The 22,091-nt window shown below is 36.6% G+C and overlaps 1 protein-coding gene across 1 annotated transcript in view; it reads right to left on the bottom strand.

Annotated features, from left to right (window-relative positions):
* The window catches only part of CLOCK (clock circadian regulator), a 122,539-nt gene that overhangs the window by 60,240 nt on the left and 40,208 nt on the right, over positions 1-22,091 (bottom strand). The window contains exons 2-3 of the mRNA XM_008581656.1: positions 8,693-8,784; positions 1,645-1,734 (exon numbers count right to left, since the gene is read on the bottom strand). Of these exons, the coding sequence (XP_008579878.1) occupies positions 1,645-1,691 (47 nt within the window). The 5' untranslated portion in view covers positions 1,692-1,734; positions 8,693-8,784. The remainder of the gene's footprint in view (positions 1-1,644; positions 1,735-8,692; positions 8,785-22,091) is intronic.

The following is a 22,091-nucleotide window of genomic DNA, read 5'->3' as shown; positions in this document are numbered from 1 at the left end:
AGATCTAAGTGACAAGAAGGGGCTGGCTATGGGAAGATCTAGCAGAACAACATTCTACATGAAATTAAGAGCAGTGGTGGCTAACTCCTAAGGAGTTATAGTAAACTAAGAAGCAATTAAACAGTTTCCAGTGATTTAAGAACTTTTACATGAATTCACTATTCACTCCTTTAGCCACACCTTTCTGTGAATTATAGAGGCCTACAGACTACAAAGTGCCTGCTGGATTCACTATTGAAATAATCTGCAAATGTTGTATCATGGAGGTTTATAGAGACTTTTAGGACTCCATGTATGCCCTGAAATTTATGAAAAATTCTGTGTGCACATGCATTTTTTCTGAGGAGAGAATCCATAACTTTCATAATATTCAGAGTGATAAGAAACCCGTATTAATAACCACTGCTTTATGTCTGAACATACAAATGTCATCCCTAGATGTCATACTGTCTAGAACGGGAATTGGCAATCATTCAGAACCATAATGTCAAAATCATATTTAATCTCTCAGGGACAGTTAAAAATATCCTTTCTGGAAGACTATTTATAGATCCCATCTGCAACCATGGCATAGTCCAAAGCTATGTACATGGTGCAAGAAGGCTTCACTAAGGAAATTCCTTGCCCCTCAGCTCTTATGTTCTGGTAGAGAATATATCTTCACTATTGAGTTCAGAGAAAGGTAAGGAGGACTACCCCCAGATGTCAAGTGTCACTTGTGTGTACTCTTAAAGAATTCCCTATGGACGAATCACACAATACAGTATAATAAAAAGCACTGTAACTTTAGTGTCAGACAGACCAACACAAGTCAAAACTCCAGCTTGTCACTTATTAGCTATGCAACATTCAACAAGTTATTTAACCCCTCTGACCTACGGTTTCCTCATCTGTGAAACCTTACAAAATTATGATGACATTAAATGAAATAACATATAAAAAGTACTCTGTACATTAGCAGCTGTCAAAGAGCAGGTACTTAAAAAATGTTACTATATAGCATCAAATTTAAGACATCATTGACTATAAGACTCATCATTATTTTGTGTCCTCCTAAGAAAGAAAAAAAATACTACCAATTAAATTATGATAAGCCAATGGTAAGGCCCATCGAATGTCAGAGATGTAAAAAAAGTAAACAACAAAAAAAACTTAAGAGTCTTAGAATTAAAAAAATAAGGAGGTTTACTCTTTTCCCAAGAGTAAGATTTAAAGATTACAATTTCAGCTAATGAAATCCTAATTATAGTTACTCCTTATCAGTAACAGATGCTAACATGCTTGAAGGGATGAAGTTAGCACCGAGACAAGGAGAAAAAGGACTTACAAGGTGCCAAGGAAACATGTGCAATTGTTTCAATTTCTTTCAGAGCAACTCTGACCAAATCACTCAGAATTATTGCTGAAGACCCATTTAAAACATAAGACGTGTTACTGACTTGACTTTAGAAAATACTGACATACCTTACTTATACCATATTTGTTCAGTATAGAAATTGTATAATTTTATATTAATATAATGTAATAGTAATTATGTTTAAGCATACAAGCTCCTTTTATCAATATGATATAGGCCATTATTCTAATAGTGAATTTTTAAATAGCTTCACATAATTCAAAATAAAAGAGTCTCTGAAAACATACCTGTCAACAATTGAGCTCATTTTACTACAGCTTACGGTAAACAACATAACATATTACGTTTTCGTCTTGTGGTAGACATTTGTACTTCTCCTTGGGTGAAAAGAAACATAAATGGTCATTAGTTTTCTAAAAAATTTCTACAAACAAAGTTACCTTAAGGAATACTATATGTTATCAGAGATACTTCAAAATAGTTTGTTTGTATCAAAGGCTGGAACATGATTTTCAAGCAAATACCTACTGCAGGCGCAGATTGGAGGCTTCCCCCCGCCCCCTTCTAAATAAGGACTATAGGAAAAACATCATAAATCACTTTGTTTTTACGTTAAGATAATCAAAAAGGCCACTCAATATTCAGTATATATATTTGGCTATGTGGCTGCAATGACAGCATCTAATTGGCAATAAATATTTGTCAAAAGTCTATTTTCTGCTAAACAGTATGGCAGGCTTTGGGTATATAAGAATAAATGACACAGTCCCTGTAGGCAAAAATTTGCAATTCAGCAGGGAGAAAGATATCCAAATAGTTATAATAAAGTAGTATAATGAAGATATATACTATGTAATGACATGACTGGGAAAGGAACAATTAAATGTACCCATGAGAATTAGAGGGAGGAGGCAGAGAAGATATCCTTAATGACAATAAGTGTGACAAGCAATCAAGATTCTTGTTACTAAAAATATGGTCCAGAAGCCAGCAGCATCGGTCTCCTCTGAGAGCTTGCTAAAAGGCAAAATTTTGGGTACCACCCCAGTCCTACTGAATCAGAATCTACATTTTCACAAACAAGGTCCCTATGTGATTTGTATGACGATTTAAGTTTGAGAAGCAACAGATTAGAGGACGGGAAGAGGTAACAGTTAAAAGGATTCTAAGCCACAGGAATGGCAATCTGCAAAGGCACAGGCCTACGTCAGATGGAAGAACATTATACTGAGAAACTCAATAGGTTTAGCATTTTCCTTACAGAAAAATCTAGGCGTGATACAATTTAGTTTCAATTACTAGAGGATAAAGTGAGAATAGGAGTAGGAGAAGGCAAGTCAAGTAGAGAAGAGCCTTATTATAAAGAGTCTCATATCCACACTGAAGGAATTAAAACTTACTGCTTTAAAACTCAATCACAAGCCTAAAATATGGCTCTCTGTATTCAAGATAGTCTTTCTAAAAGTATAAGGCAGGTTTTATCTATGCAAGATTCTTATGTCCTATAATCATGAGTTAAATATTGAATAACCACCTTAATTCTAATAAACACCCTAAAAGTTTTGAGATATAAGAACTTCTACTTTAACTATTATCTCATTTAAAATTTAGAAAATAATGTAAATTAATGTGTAACTCTAAATAAACTAGAGAGGATTGAAGGTATTATAGGAGCGTGAGATTCTAAAAGATTCTGTCACTGTTTTCAAATGTACCTTCATGAGAGAAAAAGAGAATAACCCTTGATAAATGATGTTGCATTATGTATGTGGCTTTGGCTACAGAAGCGGGACTGTGAAGGGCTAAAAATTCTTAAAAGAAAGTGAGTGAGGGAGTCAGAGGTAAAAATAGAAAGGACTACCAGGATAAAATACTGTGATTTTAAGTGTCTGTGATAACATAAGCAGATGGAACACAGAATTAGAGAATTTTAGAGTTAGAAGAGAATTCAAAGATCACCTAAATACATCCCTCTGGTCCAGACATACTTACTGTCTGGTAATAACAGGTTGATTCTATCACTAAAACAAACAAACAAAAAACAGTGCAAAGGTAACAGCCGATTTGGGTAAATTCAAAAAGAACAGTTTCAGTTTAAAGGGTAAAAGGCAAGACCTAAGCCTTATATGGCACCCAGGCAAGCCATTCACTATGTTTGTTTAATTATTAAAAGGTAGAAAATAGGACAAACACTCCCCCCCCCCCCAAGAAAAGAAGGACCTCAAGAATTAGGGCTATAGGAAGGGCCTTGCTGAATATAAGAAGAGTGAGTCCAAAATGATTTAGAAGATATGGACTGATGCTTTATTAGGCTGTTTTGCTATTGTTAACAATATTCTTCCAAAAATTATTTCTTGTCCAACTAACAGAACAACATAAGAATATATCCGTAACAGTCTAGCTCAAGATCTCTTCTCTACTTTTCTAGCCAATTAATACTTAAGGAAAAGGTAAAAGAGGAAGTGAAATAGGCCCCACTGAGTACCCTGGATCAATTGTTGGAAGGAGATTCCCCTTAACTTCTTTAAATGGTGTCAAATTAACTTTAACAAAACCAAGCGGTAATGGGGAAATAGCCAAAACATTTTGTTTGGGGACTACCCTAGGACCCACACTTTCAATCCAAAAAGACTAGCTAGAGTCACACTTGCCCAAGCTATGAAATTCTAAGAAGGATTCAGTTTCAGATGCCACACCATGTCCCACACAAGCTGAGGAGGAATTTCAAATATATAATCTACTAATATATAATAAGTTTTGCTATTAACAGTTACTTTTTTAAAGTTTGACATTAAAAGGCCAGAATGATTTGCAATAATATGTCTTTGAAAGTACAAGTTGCAGTTACTGGAATCCAAAGTTCACAAATTATAAAGGATTAAGTCACAGCTAGGAATCAAATGCTCCTTTAAGTTGTTTAAGCTCAAAGTCATTCAGTGACAGGACTTCCCAGCTGAGCATATTATGACATTATGACAGGGGACAATGATGACCTGAGTCTTTTATAAACACCATTTTAAAACCTAGCATAAAAAATATTTATCAAATGGGGAGATATTAGTACCTAAGAAACTTTAAAAACAATTCAAATTTTGCCAAATACAGAGCAGGTATGTTTTTAATTCAGAATGCAGTACTACACATAATTATAGAAAATCTCAGTATCTGGCAGTCTATCTTCCAAACAGAACCCATACTCAAAATACAACACATCCTGTATTAATAATACTGTATTAATAATCCTGTACTGATAATAATAAACTGTGCAGTCTCAATGACATACTACTTGTTTTCTGAGCTGTCTGCTGCTAACTTGAAGGGTTTCCACTCCTACACATCATTAACTTCTCCCTATATACCTGGATTATTCTGATAAACATAGTAACACATCTTAGTATCTCTTTCCTTGAAAACAAACCAAACCCAAAAAACTCTCCTGACCCAATAACCCCTTTAAACTACTGCCTAACTTTTCTGCTCCCTTTCCCAGAAAAACTGCTTGTCAGAGTTGTGTACAGTTGCTGTTTTAATGTCCTCACTTTCATTCTTCCTCTTATTTTACAAGTTAGTGTTTATTTTTACCGATGTATAAATGTACAAAGTTTAAACAGCACAGTTTCACGAGACTTACTTAAAAATCAGAAGTCCTCCGTCCTCTGACCCCCATTTTCTACTTTCAACCACTTTCCTCTATTCAACTGTTTGTTTTGGTATTTAATTCCCTGTCTTTAATATCTTTTATTTTGTGACTTCTTGATTCTTTCAGTTTAGGCAGGGTGCCAAGACAGTCCCAATTTATTTGCATTGACCCAATGTAATACCTGTCTCTTTTTGACCTCAAAAATGTCTTGTTTTTTAGACACCATCTATTGAATTCAACTAAGAAAAGTAAGATTTTAGCTCTATTTGATTCCCCCATCCTTACCTAATACACATGCACACTTCCCCAATTTCCCAATATACAATTTTGGTTAGGTCGTTATAATTGAAGTTAAGATTATTACGACTCTGTAAATACAATTTACAACTGAGCCATACAGCCTACTACAATTACTTTCCCTTTCTAAGCAGTTTTCCCAGAGTTAATAATTGTTTTATTTTACTGTTCATCTGGTTTTGTGGCATACTTATTACCAATTTAGCTCCAAACTCTTTCCTGCCTAAATCTGTATCTTCAAATACATTACACATTCTACCAATTTCACCTTCTAACAGCTATTTCTCTTGGAACCTTCTAACCTGCTCCCATAGGGACTGGATGATATCTACTACACCTGGTGACAAGCTGTCATCTTGTGATCGCTATTCACCATCATCCTTGTGATTCCTTGGATCTCTAATTAAGTTACATTCCCTATTACTTGTATCCTATGCCTTCACCTTTTTTACTTTATTTTTGTTGAATACCTCCTCCAATAACTGCCTAAGAAAGGGGACGTGGCAGCTAAATTTTTTAAGACCTCACAAATCTGAAACCGTCATAATCTATACTTAAACAATAGTTTAGTTGAATACTGAACACTGGGTTAGAAATCATTTTTCCCTCAGAATTCTGAAGGCTCCACTGTCTTCTAGTGTCCCATGGAGTGTCAAGAAGTTCAAAGCCATTCTGATTACTGACCCTTTATATGTGAACTATTATTTCTTTTACTCTGGATGCTCCCGTGTTCACAAATTTAATAGTCGTGTGCCCCATTGTGGATTTACTCTAAAAGCTGTATTGGTCACTCAATAGGCTCCTTCTAACTGGAAACTTATGCCCTCTAATTCTTGAGAGTTTTCTTGAATCATTCACCATTCTTTGTCTCTCTCTTCTGTCTCCTCTATTCTCTCTTTCTGGAATTCCATTATTTGAACATTGGAGATCCTGGCCATTTCCTTTATTTTCTTATTTTTTCTCTCATTTTCCATCTCTTTGTCTCTCTGCTTTACTTTCAATACATCAATTTTATTTTTTGACCCTTTCATTGCATTTCATTTCTAATTTCATTTCTTATTGTATCTCAACGTTTCATAGATGTAGCATCTCCTTTTACCTTTCTGAAACTATTAAATGATAGTTTTGTGTTTGTTTTGATTTTTACCTGCTTATCTGGTCTCCATTTCCCCTTTTGATTTGGTCTTTGTCTCTCACATAAGAGGTTTTCCTCAGATGTCTAGTGATCTCTGGCTTAGTGATGTCAGGTTCATATGTAAGGGTGAGGCACTAAAAAGATCACTGAAAGCCCTGTGTGAAAGGGCTTGTTAAATGTAAACTTTACTGTAGGGGTATCAAGTTGGAATATTTCTCTGGGGAATTCTCAGTGTCAGTATCTTCAGATCTTTTCTCTTAGGCCAGTTATAATTCGCAGAAAAGAATCTCCTCAATGCTTTCTTGAGAGTATAAAAACTTAGTAGCTTGGATTCTTCATACCCTGTTTTCAATATGTTATCCCCATTGTCAACTGTTTGTTGCTCTTTTATTTTATCCGTGTTAGAAAATAAATCTCCAGACTTCTGCTAAGATAGGGAAGGGGCAGCTGCCCCAGTTCCAAAGTTAGGAAAAGTATTGATGGAGTGTAATTACCTCTTAAATATATTTGCAATGAATCATCCTGTTTTATGCCCACCATCATTGCTATTTCCAGAAATAAAGAGTGCTTTTAATGCCTGAAAATTTTAGACATTCTATAATGCCATGAAGTTTGTTTCTCAGTTTTCCCACAGCTGGCTTAGGATTTAGGATCTGAAAAAAAACAAAATTACCACACTTCCTTTTGCTTTTCAGGTTCCAAAATTTTGTTGCTATTGCTTCCTCTTCCATTCTCCTTGTTCTTGTGAAGTTATGTCTTCTGTAAAAATTCTTTTACTTTAGCTTTAATGAATTTGCAAGAGGAAATGAATTTTAACTGTATTCTCTGCCATCTCTAACTGGAAGTCCCCTGTTCTCTCTCTCCATCACTCTTAATTAGCTTTCACTACTCCACTGAGATTGCTTACTCTTACTGGAATTACCAGAAACATTCATGTTGCCAAATCTAATAGCTGCTTCACTCTATTCCCTATTTGACCTCTTAGTGACATGTGATACAGATAACCACTTTTGCATTTTTAAACACTTTCTTTTTGTGGTTTCTGTAACAGAACACTTTCCTACTTTTCCATTCATCTCACTGGCTGCTTTCTCTCCCCTGATTAATACTGGCATGTGTCAGGGCTGAATCCTTCTCAATCTTTGTTTACTTCCTAGATAATTTCAACTAGACATATGACACTAAGTACCTCTATACGCCAATGACTCCCAAATCCACACCCTTAGACCAGATTATCAGTTACAGAGTCATAATAAACAACTGTCTTTTTGAAATTTCTACAGATTTTACAGGTGTCTGAAACAGCACCTAGCCAAAACAGAAAACTTGACTTTCTTCTGTAAATCTGCTTCTCTCCCAGTTTTCTTTTCTAACCCAATCTCTGTATATTCTCGCCATCGCTTACTATACTCCAGGTCATATTTACTCTGTCTGTTCCTCAAGCATTCCACAGTCATTTGTGTTCCCACTGCTTGTAAAGCTCTTCTCTCAGATCTTCACATGGCTGGCATCTTCTTGTCATTCAGATTGCAACTAAAATGCCCCTTTGTCAATGAAGCATTCTCTTACTACCTAATACGAACAGTCACCAGTCTGTATCACATTATCCATTTTAATTCTCTGCATAGTACTAACTACTAGCCACATATTTCACATTTGTTTTTTATTTTTCTTCCTCTAGAATGCAATGTTTATGAGAGCAGGGATGGCTTCTGTCATATTCATCACTGTAATCCCAGTCTCTAAAATAATATCTGGACATAGCTGGTGCACAATAAATGTTTTGTGATAAATTAACACAAAAGGGAATTTTTTTTAAATAAAACTTTCCTCAAATTAGTACACCAAAATAGTTCATATATACATATATATTTTATTATTTTATAATTATATTATTATATTTGTATATATTTTACATATTTAAATATATATTATATATATGTCCATATATATATATATATATATATAAAATCTCATATATATATATATATATATATTATATATATATGTGTATATATATATATATATATATCCATGAACTATCATATATATATACATATATGGATTATATATATATAATATATATTTAAATATGTAAAATATTATATATATTATATGTGTAATATATATTTAAATATGTAAAATATATACAAATATAATATAATTATAAAATAATAAAATATATATGTATATATACATATATATATATGATTTTAGGAAAAACATCATCCCATGGTACATTCTAAGGTACACCTTTCTTTACCTTTTGTACTTTTTGGATCTTTTGAACTGATTCTTCAGAACACTATAGGTTCAAGGTATTCTTCTGTATGACCAATCATCAGTCTCAGAATTCTGTTTAAAAAAAAAAAATGCTAGATTTATTCAACTTATGTAAAAGTTTATCATAACAAATTTTTAAAAATAATTTTTGAATATAACAAAATTTAGAACTCTGTCAACAAAAATGTATATAAAACTTTAAATTTTACAAATTGTTTCTAAAAAATAAAACTTAAAAATCATAAATAAACTAAAACAATCACTTTTAATTCTGTACAGAAGTTAAAAGGCAAAAGTATAAAAAAACTATAACTGAAAATATGTTAATAAATACACTATATAAAGGGATATAATTTGTGAGAGCAAAAACATAAAATGGAGAGGGGGAGTAAAAGAGTAGAGTTTTGGTATTCAATTGAAGCTATTATCAACTTAAATTGATTATCATAACTATATTTTATTTAACCCTCATGATAACCATGAAGAAAATACTTACAGAGGATATGCGAAGGAAAATAAGAAAGGAGTCAAAGCCTAACAATACAAAAAAATGAACAAAAGACAAAGAAAGAAAGCAAGAAAGGAAAAGAGGGACAAAAAACTGTAAGACAGAATACAAGCTCTTCCTTATCAGTAATTACTTTAAATGTAAATGGATTAAACTCCCCAAACAAAAGACATGGAGTGGCTGACCAGATAAAAAAACAAGATCCAACCATATGCTTTCTTAAAGACACTCACTTCAGACTTAAAAGACACACGAAAGCTGAAAGTGAAAGTATGTAAAAAAGTATTGCATGCAAATGGTAACCAAAAGCCAGCACAAGTGGCCATACTTCTATCAGTCAAAATAGACTTTAAGTAAAACACTGTCTCAAGAGACAAGAACACTATATACAATAAAAGGGTTAATTCATTAGAAAAATATTGCTATTATAAATATATATGCACCCAACATCACAGCATCCAAATATATGAAGCAAACATCAACAGAACTGAAAGGAGAAATAGAGAGCAACAACAATAGCAACAGGAGATTTCATTACGTCTGTCTCAAAAATGGACATATCATCCAACATAAAATCAGTAAAGAGCGAGCAGACTTGAACACCATGTAGACCAAATGGACCTAACAAACATATAGAACATTCCAGCCAACAAAAGAATAAACATTATTCTTAAATGCACATAGAACATTCCTTAGCTACTAGGTCACAAAGCAAGTTTTAACAAATTTAAAGAGACTGAAATCATATCGAGCATCTTTTCAGACCACAATAAAATGAACACAGAAATCAAAATCAGAAGTAAAACTGGAAAATTCACAAGTGTAAAGACTGAACACCACGCTCTTGAAAAAACAAGGGGTCAAGGATGAAATCAAAAAGTAAATTAGAAAATATCTTGAGACAAATGAAAACACAACAAACCAAAACTTATGAGATGCAACAACAGCAGTATTAAGAGGGAAGTTCATACCAGGAAATGCCTATGTTAAAAATGAAGAAAAGGGCCAGCCCGTGGCTCACTCGGGAGAGTGCGGTGCTGATAACACAAAGGGCCCAGGTTCGGATCCCGTATAGGGATGGCCGGTTGGCTCGCTGGCTGAACGTGGTGCTGACAACACCGAGTCAAGGGTTAAGATCCCCTTACCGGTCATCTTTTAAAAAAAAAAAAAAATGAAGAAAAGGGCCAGCCCGTGGCTCACTCGGGAGAGTGCGGTGCAGATAACACAAAGGGCCCAGGTTCGGATCCCGTATAGGGATGGCCGGTTGGCTCGCTGGCTGAACGTGGTGCTGACAACACCGAGTCAAGGGTTAAGATCCCCTTACCGGTCATCTTTTAAAAAAAAAAAAAAAAAAAAATGAAGAAAAGATCACCCAGACAGAAAAGTAACCAAGAAACATCAAGAGTTAATATCCACTCCAGACTGATTAGACCTAACAAACATTTACAGAACATTTCATCCAACAGCAACAGAATACATGTCTTTTTGAGCAGCACATAGAACATTCTCTAGAATAGACCATATGTTAGGTCACAACAAATTTAAAAAACTGAAATCATACCAACTATTTTGTCTGGCCTCAACAGAATAAAACAGTGGAATAAAATCAGTAACAGAAGGGACATTAGAAGCTGCACAAAAACATGAAAATTAAACAACATGCTCCTAAATAATGAACGGGTCAAAGAAGAAATTAAAAAGAAAACTAAAAACCTCCTGGAGACAAACAAAAATAAAAATAAAACATACCAGAACCTAGGGGATACAGCAAAAGCAATTGTAAAAGGAAAGTTTAGAGCAACAAATGCCTACATCACAAAAGAAGGAAGACTTCAAATAAAAAACCTGACATTACACCTCAAGGAATTAGAGAAACAAGAATAAAATAAACCCAAAATTAGTAGAAGGAAAGAAATAAGAAAGATTCAGAGCAAAAATAAATGAATTAGAAACTAAAAAATCATATATTTGAGGAAACAAAGTGTTGGTTTTTAGAAAAGATAAAATTAATGAAAAAATTTAGCTAGACTAAGAAAGAAAAAAAGAGAGAAGACTCAAATAAATAAAATCAGAAAAAAGGAGACATTACAACTGAAACCAGAGAAATACAAACGATCATAAGAGACTACTTCAAACAACTAGATGCTAATAAATAAACCAGAAAACCTAAAAGAAATGGAGAAATTCCTGGACACATACAACTTACCAAGGTTGAATTGTAAAGAATTAGAAAACCTAAACAGACCAATAACAAGTAATGAGAATGAAGTAGTAATAAAAAAACTCCCAAAGAAAACCCTAATGCTAGACAGCTTCACTGCCGAATTCTGCCAAACATTTAAGGAAGAACCAATACCAATTTTTCTCAAACTCTTCTGAAAAATTATAGAGGAGGGAATACTTCCAAACTTATTCTATGTGTCTAGCATTACACTCATACCAAAGCTGGAAAAAGACACAGCAAAAAAAGAAAACTACAGACCATTACTCCTAATGAACACAGATGTGAAATTTCTCAGCAAAACACTAGTGACCCAAATCCAACAGCACATTAAAAAGATCATTCACCATGATCAAGTAGGATTCATTCCAGGAATGCAAGGATGGTTCAACAAACACAAACCACTAAATGTGATACATCACATAAACAGAATGAAGTGTAGGGGAGGGGACATAATCATTTCAAATGACACAGAAAAAGCATTTCATAAAATCCAATATTCCTTCATGATAAAAACACTCAACAAGTTAGGTATAGAAGGAACATACCTAACAAACCCGTAGCTAATATCATATTGAATGGCAAAAAACTGAAGGCTTTTCCTCCAAGATCTGGAACAAGACAAGGATGCCCACTTTCCCCACCCATAACAGCATAATACTGGAAATTTTAGCCTGTGCAGTAAGGCAAGAGAAAGAAATAATGGGGATCCAAATCGAAAGGAGAAAGTCCAACTATCCCTATTTGCAGATGACATGACCATATACATAGAAAACCCTAAAGACTCCACCAAAAAAATTACTAGAACTAATAAATGAATTCAGCAAAGTGGCAAGATACAAAATCAACGAACAAAAATCAACAGTATTCCTATAAATCAGTAACAAAGTATCTAAAGAAGAAATCAAGAAAGTAGCCCCATTCATAATAGCTACTGAAAAAATGAAATACCTAGGAGTAAATTTAACCAAGAAAGTGAAAGACATCTACAATTAAAAGTGTATAACATTGGTGAAAGAAATTCAAGAAGACACAAGTAAATGGCAAGACATCACCTATTCATGGATTGGAAGAATTAATATAATCAAAATATCCATATTACCCAAAGCAATCTACAGATTCAATGCAATCTCTATCAAAATACCAATGACATTCTTCACAGAAATAGAAAAACATCTTAAAATTTGTATGGAACCTATATAGACAAAGCAATCTTAAACAAAAAGAACAAAGTTGGAGGCATCACACTACCTGGTTTCAAAATATACTATACAGCTATAGCAAACAAAACAGCATGGCACTGGCATAAAAACAGAAAAATTGACTAGTGGAACAGAATAGAGAGCCCATGAAATACAGAAATACACCCATGCACATACAGCCAACTGATTTTCAACCAAGGCACCAAAACTATTAGTCAGGCACAGAAAGAGAAATACCACATGTTCTCACTTATTTGTGGGAGCTAAAAATAAATAAATAAAGGGCCGGCCCCCTGGCTCCCTTGGGAGAGTGCAGCGCTGTTAGCGCCAAGGCCACGTGTTCAGATCCTATATAGGGATGGCCAGTGCACTCACTGGCTGAGCGTGGTGCAGACAACACCATGCCGAGGGTTGCGATCCCCTTACTGGTCAATAAATAAATAAATAAATAAATACTCAAACAAGTGTGGGGGGTGTGTGTGTGAAAGAAGACACAACAATCACAATTTCTTGACTTATTAAGACAAGCAAACAGATATGATGTTGATGGGCAGGAAGGGGGACAGGAAGGGGGAGGAAGGATTCAGTAAAGGGACACAAAAATCAACTACACTGTATATTGATAAAATAAAATTAAAAATATATATATATATACATATATACACACTGGAGAAAGGACAGCCTCGTCGATAAATGTTGCTGGGAAAACTGGATATCCACAAGCAGAAGATTAAAAGTAGACTCCTATCTCTCACCATATAAAAAAATCAACTCAAGGGCCGGCCCAGTGGCACACTGGAGAGTGCGCCGCTTGGGAGTGCAGCGGCGCTCCCGCCGAGGGTTCGGATCCCATGTGGAGACCGGTTCCCACTCACTGGCTGAGCGCGGTGCGGGTGCAACACCGAGGGTTGCGAGCCCGTTGCCGGTCTCTGGTACGGGCGCGACACCGAGGGTTGCAATCCCGTTACCGGTCAGTAAAAAAAGACAAAAAGAAAAACAAAACAAAAAAAAAACCCTTTACCTCAAATTAACTTTCTGTTTTTCTACCTGAACATCTCAAATTTAACATGTTGTCCTGGAAGGGGGAGTGCCAGATTGGACACCGGGGGTTGCATGTTGCTGGGGGCCTGTGAGGAAGAAACGTGTTTTGGGTTTTGAAGCTCACAGTGGTTCTTATAAACAAAAGCCCAAAACTCATAGCAGATAATCGGGTTGAGGATCGGGTCTGTGTCCATGCGTGTTTGTACATGTGCACACGTATGTGTGCTTGGCCTTGCAGACATAGAGCCACTGAAGAATAAAAGTCAATTGTCTAATCCACCATGCAAAGAAACAATTTAACTGCTTGGTCTGTGGTTTAGGCGAGTCTTTTGAAGTGCATAAGCATGTGGGAGAAAACAAGGATTTCTTTATTGAGCTTCAGTTCTGACATTCATTTCTCTTTGCAAGAAAGAGTTTGGAATCACTTAGGCTATTTAGAAAGTCAAACAGTCAGGGGCGCTCCAACAGGAAAGAACTCAGGAAAATCATGAATAATTCAATTCCCTTGAACAAAGCGGTTATTTTATTAAAAATGTATTATTAATATCTAATGGGTGCAAAACAACATTTTCCAATAAAAATATACCGATGACTCCCTCTGTGGAGATGTTCCTGTGGTGGTCACAGCTGGATGCAGTGAGCTGACTTCCTGGTATGCCAGCTGGGATGTGGGGATCGGACTGATGGGTAGCTGTGTTGGGAGCGGTGAGCAGTGGTCAGCTCCAGGAGATATTCCTAAGGCAGGAGGGTTGGGATTTATGGACAGATGGAATGTGGGATGTGAGAAAAGAGATGGGTCAAGAAGGATTCCTAGGACTGGCCTGAGCAGCACAGAGCATGTTTACAGAGATGGCACAGCTAGGAGAAGGGGTGTGTGGGGAGGAGCCGTGGGGTCAGAGCCCCACCCCTGCTGGTGTTGACAGGCGAAAGCGGAGACACCTATTAGACCAGGGAATAGAGGTGCGAGGTGGGATCTGTGAACATGAGGGACTCCCCAGGGGATGGGCCCCAAGTCACCTGAACTCTAAGAACTGGTTGCAGAAGCAACAGGATGCATCTGTCCCACTATTGCTGCGGGGTGTGACTGATGGTGGGAGTGGGGTTGGGAAGAGAATGCATTGGCTGTAGCTTAATTTATCATTACATTACTAAGTGCTATCATTGCATTGCAGTGAAAACGTTACCCAAATCTTTGGCTGCTCTTCACAAATGTGAGTCTCACAAACTTCTCCCCCATAACATCTATAACAATCTGCCTAGGAGACTGTCAAAACTAATTCCATTATGCCCTACATTCTTCTTATATAAATCAGCAAGATTCCCAGGTCATTCCCTACCACCTGGACTCTCATCCCTATACACTCTGTATATTCCTATACTTACCCCTTTTTTCCCTTCCTTCTCCATTTTCTGAAATCCTTTCACTGTGTCCTCTGGAACTCCTGGTATACTGTTATCGAAATATCCTATTTTCTCAGTATTGTTGTTGCACACTCTCTTCACCTTTCTTGCACCAACTGAGGCTTCACTCTCTTCTAGGAGTTTCGCTTTAGCTCCAAACCTTTCAAATGATGGCTGTTTCCTCTTCCACTTCTCGGATGACCAGGCCATGGAGGTGGGGTGGTTTTCCTTGCTCCTCGTTGTCATTTCTGAACTGTTATCCTCTCTCACCTCCCTAAAAACCCCAGCTTTGAATCTCATGCCACCAGACTACATCAGCTATTATCTCCTCTTTCTTGCAGCCATTCACAAACTCCCACGACGAGCCCCCTCACTCACTGAGCAATGTTACCCTCTCCCATACCTTTTTGTCACAATTATGGATTTCAATATGCACAAAATGATCCCCCCAACATCTTGGTCAGTCAGTTCTTGATCTCTTCTACAAAAATTTTGTGCTCTACCCTATCTCCCACTGATTCCCCTGGTATTGCTCTAGAACTCACCGTTACCAATAACCACAACCCCCTCCATATTCACAATTTCAAGCACCTTATTCCTCTTCTCCCTCACAAGCTAGGATAGCATGTGATCCACTGGGTGCAAAAAGACAAAAACACAATCACTTTTTTAAACTGACAATATAGCTTCAATTTACTAATGTTTGTCCTTTAAAAAGAAACAAAACAAAACAAAATTGTCCCAGCTTCCTAATCTTTGCTTGGCCCTCAGTTTCTCATCGCAGTAAAGGCAGAAAGGAACAAGGTGAGTTTACTTGAGATGGTCAGGAAAATCAAATACAGTGACAGTCTATGACTGGTCAAGTTGTTCACCATCTTCTATTAGAAATCCTTCATTCTTCTTCATGTTTGTCTAAACACTAGCCTTCCTTTTTGCCATTTAGTTTTTTGTACATTTACCACATAGATAAGCTGTTCCAAGAGTTATTTCATGGCAAAGTGCAACAGTTGCTTATGACCCCCAAATTGCTCAAGTTGTGCTGACAATAAAAATGTCTTAAAATTTTAATTTATAATACTTACTAACACAGTCAAGCATAATGCAAATAACAAGGAACTTGCTGAGGAGAAACTAAGGCTTCTGAAGATTTTTTGTTACATTACAAGACACCAATTTTCCTTTCTAGCTTTAGTTTATTTCTCCAGCCTCATCTCCCATTCTACACTCACTATACACATATTCTCTATTCTCCATCAAAACTAGTTACTATTCCTATGAAACAGAAAATGAAGACCCCTGGGTAAACAAAGGCCTGCCCATCAGTTGACATCATCCTGTCAACATAAATGTCTACTTAATATAATAAACGAGAATTGATCTTCACAGAAAATCACATTGTCATTCACATCAGGACTGAACTAATCATATAAACTCCATGGTGCTAGTAAAAAACTGAACAGAGGTACCGTATTTTAATTTTCTATGGCTGCTATAAAAAATTACCACAAACTTAAAGGATTAAAACAACATAAATTTATTATCTCACAGTTCTGTGGCTCAAAGTCCAACACAGGTCTCACTGGGCTAAAATCAAGGTGATGGCAGAGCTGCATTTCTTTCTGGAAGCTCCAACAGAGAACCTGTTTTCTTGGTTTTGCAATCTTCTAGAAGCTACCCACATTCCTTAGCTCATGACTCCTCTCTTCTCCTCTCTTCTATTTACTAAGTCAGCAGTAGGCCAAGTCCTTTTCAGGCTACCATCCCTTCTGCCTCTGTTTTCCCTTGTAAAGGCCCGTATGATTACATGGAGCCCACCCAGATAATCCTGGACAATCTCCCCATTTCAAGATTGGCTAATTAGCAGCCTTAATTCTTCCTTTCCATGTAAACTAACATAGTCATGGGTTCTGAAAATTAGGACATGGACATATTTGAAGGGTTATTCTTCTGCCTACCATACACCATGAACCAAGAAGTCTCTTTCTGGTAAAGACAAAATCAAATATTTGAGGAGGAAGATGAAACATCAAAGAATAATTTGATCTACTAATAAGTAAAGGACTACACTACCATGCCAGTAATTCCTTAACTTCTGAACTATTTTTTCCTTTCATGTTTCTTCAAGGGAATTGAAAAATAATGTGGATGACAATTCAGGCCACATGAGTTCAACTGCAACTAAAGCCTATCTTTATTGCTATATGGTAGCAAAAGGCTCTATGGATGTTCTTCTGAATGTCAAAATTTACATGAATATGACAGCACGTTTTCTCTTATGGAAAACTTTTAATTGATACACAATATACAAAAATGACTTAATTTATAAGTATCAAATAGATATCCAAACAAGATTAATTAAATCCCAGACTTTGTGGAATGTTCTATTATTTAAAAAAGACAAATATATGTAAATTTCTGAGATGGGTCTCCAGAAAAAGACAGAGAGAAAACTGTATCAACCTAAAAGAGGTATAGTTTTTCATTAGTGCTATAAATCCTCCAGGTACCTGTTAGAAATTTTAATTATTAAGTAATATTATGAAAATACAAGGCTTAGAGCTAGCTCATGAGATATTTAATAACATGCAATTAACATATATATATATATATATATATATATATAAATATAACAATGTTTTGACATAGTATATACTTCATCAATGAGGCCACCAGAGCTACTTTAAATACCACCAATAAAGCATCCATTTTTAAGGCCACAAGTATTCTTCTAACTTTTTGCAGTATAATAACTTCATTAAAAAAACAGTTGTTTTGGGCCAGCCCGGTGGCGCACTGGAGAGTGTGCCCCTTGGGAGCGCGGCAGCGCTCCCGCCGAGGGTTTGGATCCCATGTGGAGACCGGTTCCCGCTCACTGGCTGAGTGTGGTGTGGGCGCAACACCGAGGGTTGCGATCCCATTGCCAGTCCCCGGTACGGGCGCAACACCGAGGGTTGCAATCCCGTTACCAGTCAGTAAAAAAGATAAAAAGGAAAAAAAAAAAAAAAAACGAGTTGTTTTGACCTATTAAAACTTGGGTAAACTGCCAGGCTGCTTTTGTGCAGCCAAGTAGGCCAAGTAAGTTCACAACCATCTAATGAGTTCAAGTAGAACCACAGATTATTCAGAAAACAATGACCATAAAGCATTTCTTCTTCACTAAAATAATTACACATCTAAGTTTGTATTTAAGAGAAAATCTACTCCTTTTAAACTGTAAGATTTTGCAATATATGATTTAATATGCTATCCATTTCCACTTATCTCTCTGTCCCTATTTACTTTCAAAACTTTTAAATTAAAAGAAAAAAAAATGGATATATTTAGTCCCTTAGCTAATTATTATTATTTCAACCCATTGACTGACTGTTTGATTCTTACTCTTAAATGACAATATCTGGGAGAATGGTGGGCCAAGATCCTATCTGAATCTGTGGAGTGGCAAGGGAGATGTGGCTAAAATTGCACAGATATTTGCAGCATGTAAGTAGGAGTAATTAGAGTGTAAATGAGGATCACTAGATGACACACACACTCATTCACCAGCCAGAAGGCCTATGACCAGGTTTCATGGAATACAGCATGGACTTAACAAGTATTACAGAAGAAAGACACACTCTTGATACAGAAGACACAAGATTTGATGAGGTTTTATTGATTTATCTTGACACTTTCTTCAGCTATTAAGCCCATGCAGTAAACCTGTATTTCATATACTGTATTTTTCAGTTCTGAAATTTCCATTTGATTCTTTTACATAGTTTCTCTTTTTCAGAGGAAAACAATCTTTCCATTCACTTCAAGAGTGTTCATTTTTACCTCATAAGCATGAGTTGCTTTAAGGTCTTTTTCTGATAATTCCATCACCTGGATTGTCTCAGGGTTGGCATCTGTTTATTGTCTTTTCCCTTAAAAAATGATCAGATTTTCCTATTTCTTTGCATGTCAAGTAATTCTGGATTATATCCTAGACATCCTCTGGAGAATTTGATTTTTTCTATTTAAGTTCAGATCGCAAGTTCTGTCTTGCCTTCCATGGGTGGTGGTTCCAATGTCAGTTCAGTTTTCTTTTTTTCTTTTTTTTTTTTTTCCTTTTTGTCTTTTTTTCGTGTCCGGCAACGGATCGCAACCCTCAGTATCGCGCCCGTACCGGACCAGGGACCGGCAACGGGATCGCAAACCTCGGTGCTGCGCCTGCACCTCGCTCAGCCAGTGAGCGGGAACCGGTCTGTATGTGGGATCCGAACCCTCGGCGGGAGCGCAACTGCGCTCCCAAGCGGCGCACTGTAGCCGTGCGCCACCGGGCCGGCCCTCAGTTCAGTTTTCAAAGCCTGTACTATGTTGTTTGGGTTTATCCTCTGCATGCATCACTCAGGGATAAGGCTAGGGTTCAAGCAGTGGTTTTCATTGTAGTTCAACTCTCTAAGCCTTTGCTATGTTTTTTAGGTCTGGTCTGTGCATGTGTAGCTCGTGGAGAAGGTGGGAGCTTTCTGGGCTCATACATACAATTAGGGAATCTCCTTTCCCAAAAGATCTCTTCTCTCTGGGGTTTCCAAAGCATGCTCCAGTTTCCAGGAGCCTCTTTCTCAATTCCTCTGGCCAGAGAAATGTTTTTCTCTTAGGGGTTTAAGTGCTTGTGCCACCATGACAATTTAACTTTATAAGTGGAAGCAGTCTCAGGGCAAAGCTGGGAGATAAAAAGAAAACAAAGCGGGGGTGGGGGCAGTTCCTTGTCCTCTGGATAGAAATAAGGGATTTCTTTGGAAGTTTTGGTCAACTGCTGTATCCAATGTGTAGTTCTACAATCCATCTGCCTTGGGTTGAATGTCTCCCAAAACTTAATTCCCACTGTAACTGCTGAGGGTGGGTAACCAGAGTTGCAGGAGGTAACTGGCCCTTCTTTATCTAAGCCAACTGATGCTTTATCTCTAAACCTAAAATCTCACAGGAAATAATTTTTACTCCACTTTTCAGTCATTGCAAATGATTTTCCTTCATCTCAGAAAAGACAAAAAGTTATAATTCTTATTTTTGAGCAGTAACTTTAAGAAATTCCAGGAATTGCTAAAAAGAAAATACTTTACATCTGGATTTCAATTATTTTGCCAATGAATAACTTTTTTACTCCTCATAAAAGTGAAAATTCTAAAGATAAATGAAAGCAGAAGATCAGGCGCCAAGAATTTTCATAATTCCTATCCTATGCTCCTAACAGGAGATTGCAAATCCCCCCATATCATGATTTAGAAAAAAAAAAAGAGAGAGAGAGATGGCATACCTCTGAGCTCAAAATGAAAACTGAAGGTATCCAGTGAAACTCACCAAGTTCCAAGTTCTCAAGATTCATCTAAGAGGACTGGAGAATTTTCCAAAGGCATCTTACAATGTGACAGAATCAGCTTCTGCGTTTCAGCAGCTTTACAGGAAGAAATAAAATAAGAACTCTGTAAAACAACTCCAGTTGCTAAAATAATGCTAACCAAGTTCTAAGTAACATTACTTCCATTATTTTTTTTTTCCATCCACGGATTATAACTGCTACTGGGAACCTATGTGCCAAGAACTGGCAATGTGGCAATGAACACTACAGATCCCTTCAACCCTCCCAGGAACAGACTATAAGGCAACTCCAAATGGGATGAAGTTTGAAGGATCATGATGGGATGAAGGGAAAGCACGAAGAGATACAAACCAGTCTGCTGGGAAATGGTTTTTAGAGGAAAGCAAATAGCTGGACATCAGCGATAGAGTAGGTCATTATATCATGATAATAGAGTCAATTCGCCAAAAAAGACATAGCAATCTTAAATGCATATGCACAAAATGACAAAGCTCTTTAAAACACATGAAGCAAAAACTAATAAAACTGAAAGGAGATATAGACAATTCCACAATGATAGGTGATGACTTCAACTCCCCTCTCTCAGTAATTGATGGAACTCAATAGAAAACTAGGAAGGATATAAAAGAACTCAACAATACCAGCAACCAATCAGTCTAAACAACATTTATAGAACTGTTCACTACAAAACAGCAGAATATAAATTCTTTTCAAGTTGTATGTTACATTTTCAAGTACATTTTATGGAATATATGCTAAGACAGACCATATCCTTGGCAATAAGACAAACCTCAACAAATTTAAAAGAACTAAAATCATACAGAGTATGTTCTCCAGTGGAATTCCACACTGGTATTATAGCAGAAATTGATAACAGGAAAATCTCCAAACACTCATAAGCTAAATAGCATACTTCTAAATAAATTATAGGTCAAAGAGGAAGTCTCAAGGAAAAATGAAAATATATTGAACTGAATAAAAATGAATATAATGAACTGAATAAAATTTGTGGGAGGCAGTTAAGGCAGTGCTGAGGGAAATTTATAGCACTAAATGCTTATATTACAAAAGATGAAAATTCTCAAATCAAAAACCTAAGCTTCCACTTCAGGAAACTAGAAAAACAAAAGTTAAGTTAAAGAAAAAGGGATAAAATAATAGAGATGAGAACAGGAGTTGGAGCAAGACGGCCAACTAGAATACTCTACTGCTCATCTCTCCTATAAAGACAGAAAGACACACTGATTATGTAACCACACTTGGATGAAAATAACTAAAATAGAGCACTGGAATTCATAAAGGAGTAACCAAGATGCTAGTGAGCACAGAAACTCAGAATAGCCACATAGGGAAAGAGAGGAAATACTCAGCCTCCACCACCCCATCCTCCAGGCCCCCAGCCAGGAGCTACAGGGAACCAGGAAGAACTTCTGCCTGCAGGGAAAAGGTAAGCAAGAGTTGCGCCACAGACACCTGCAATCCAAGCTACCAGGGAGCTGCGCAGCCCCTGCAGGCTATGAGCCCAGTGTAGGTAGCTGCTGTGAGCCAACACCACTGCATTAATCCAGGGAGGGAGTTCACGCTGAACCCGACCCCCCAGTGCCCAGACTACTGCAGCACATCAGCATTTTGGGATTGAAGTCAACACCTGAGTGCACTTTGCCCTAG

This window comes from Galeopterus variegatus, unplaced genomic scaffold, assembly GCF_000696425.1.
Source record: "Galeopterus variegatus unplaced genomic scaffold, G_variegatus-3.0.2 Scaffold2428, whole genome shotgun sequence".
Lineage (NCBI taxonomy): Eukaryota > Metazoa > Chordata > Mammalia > Dermoptera > Cynocephalidae > Galeopterus > Galeopterus variegatus.
This window is presented reverse-complemented; position numbering and strand designations above follow the sequence as displayed.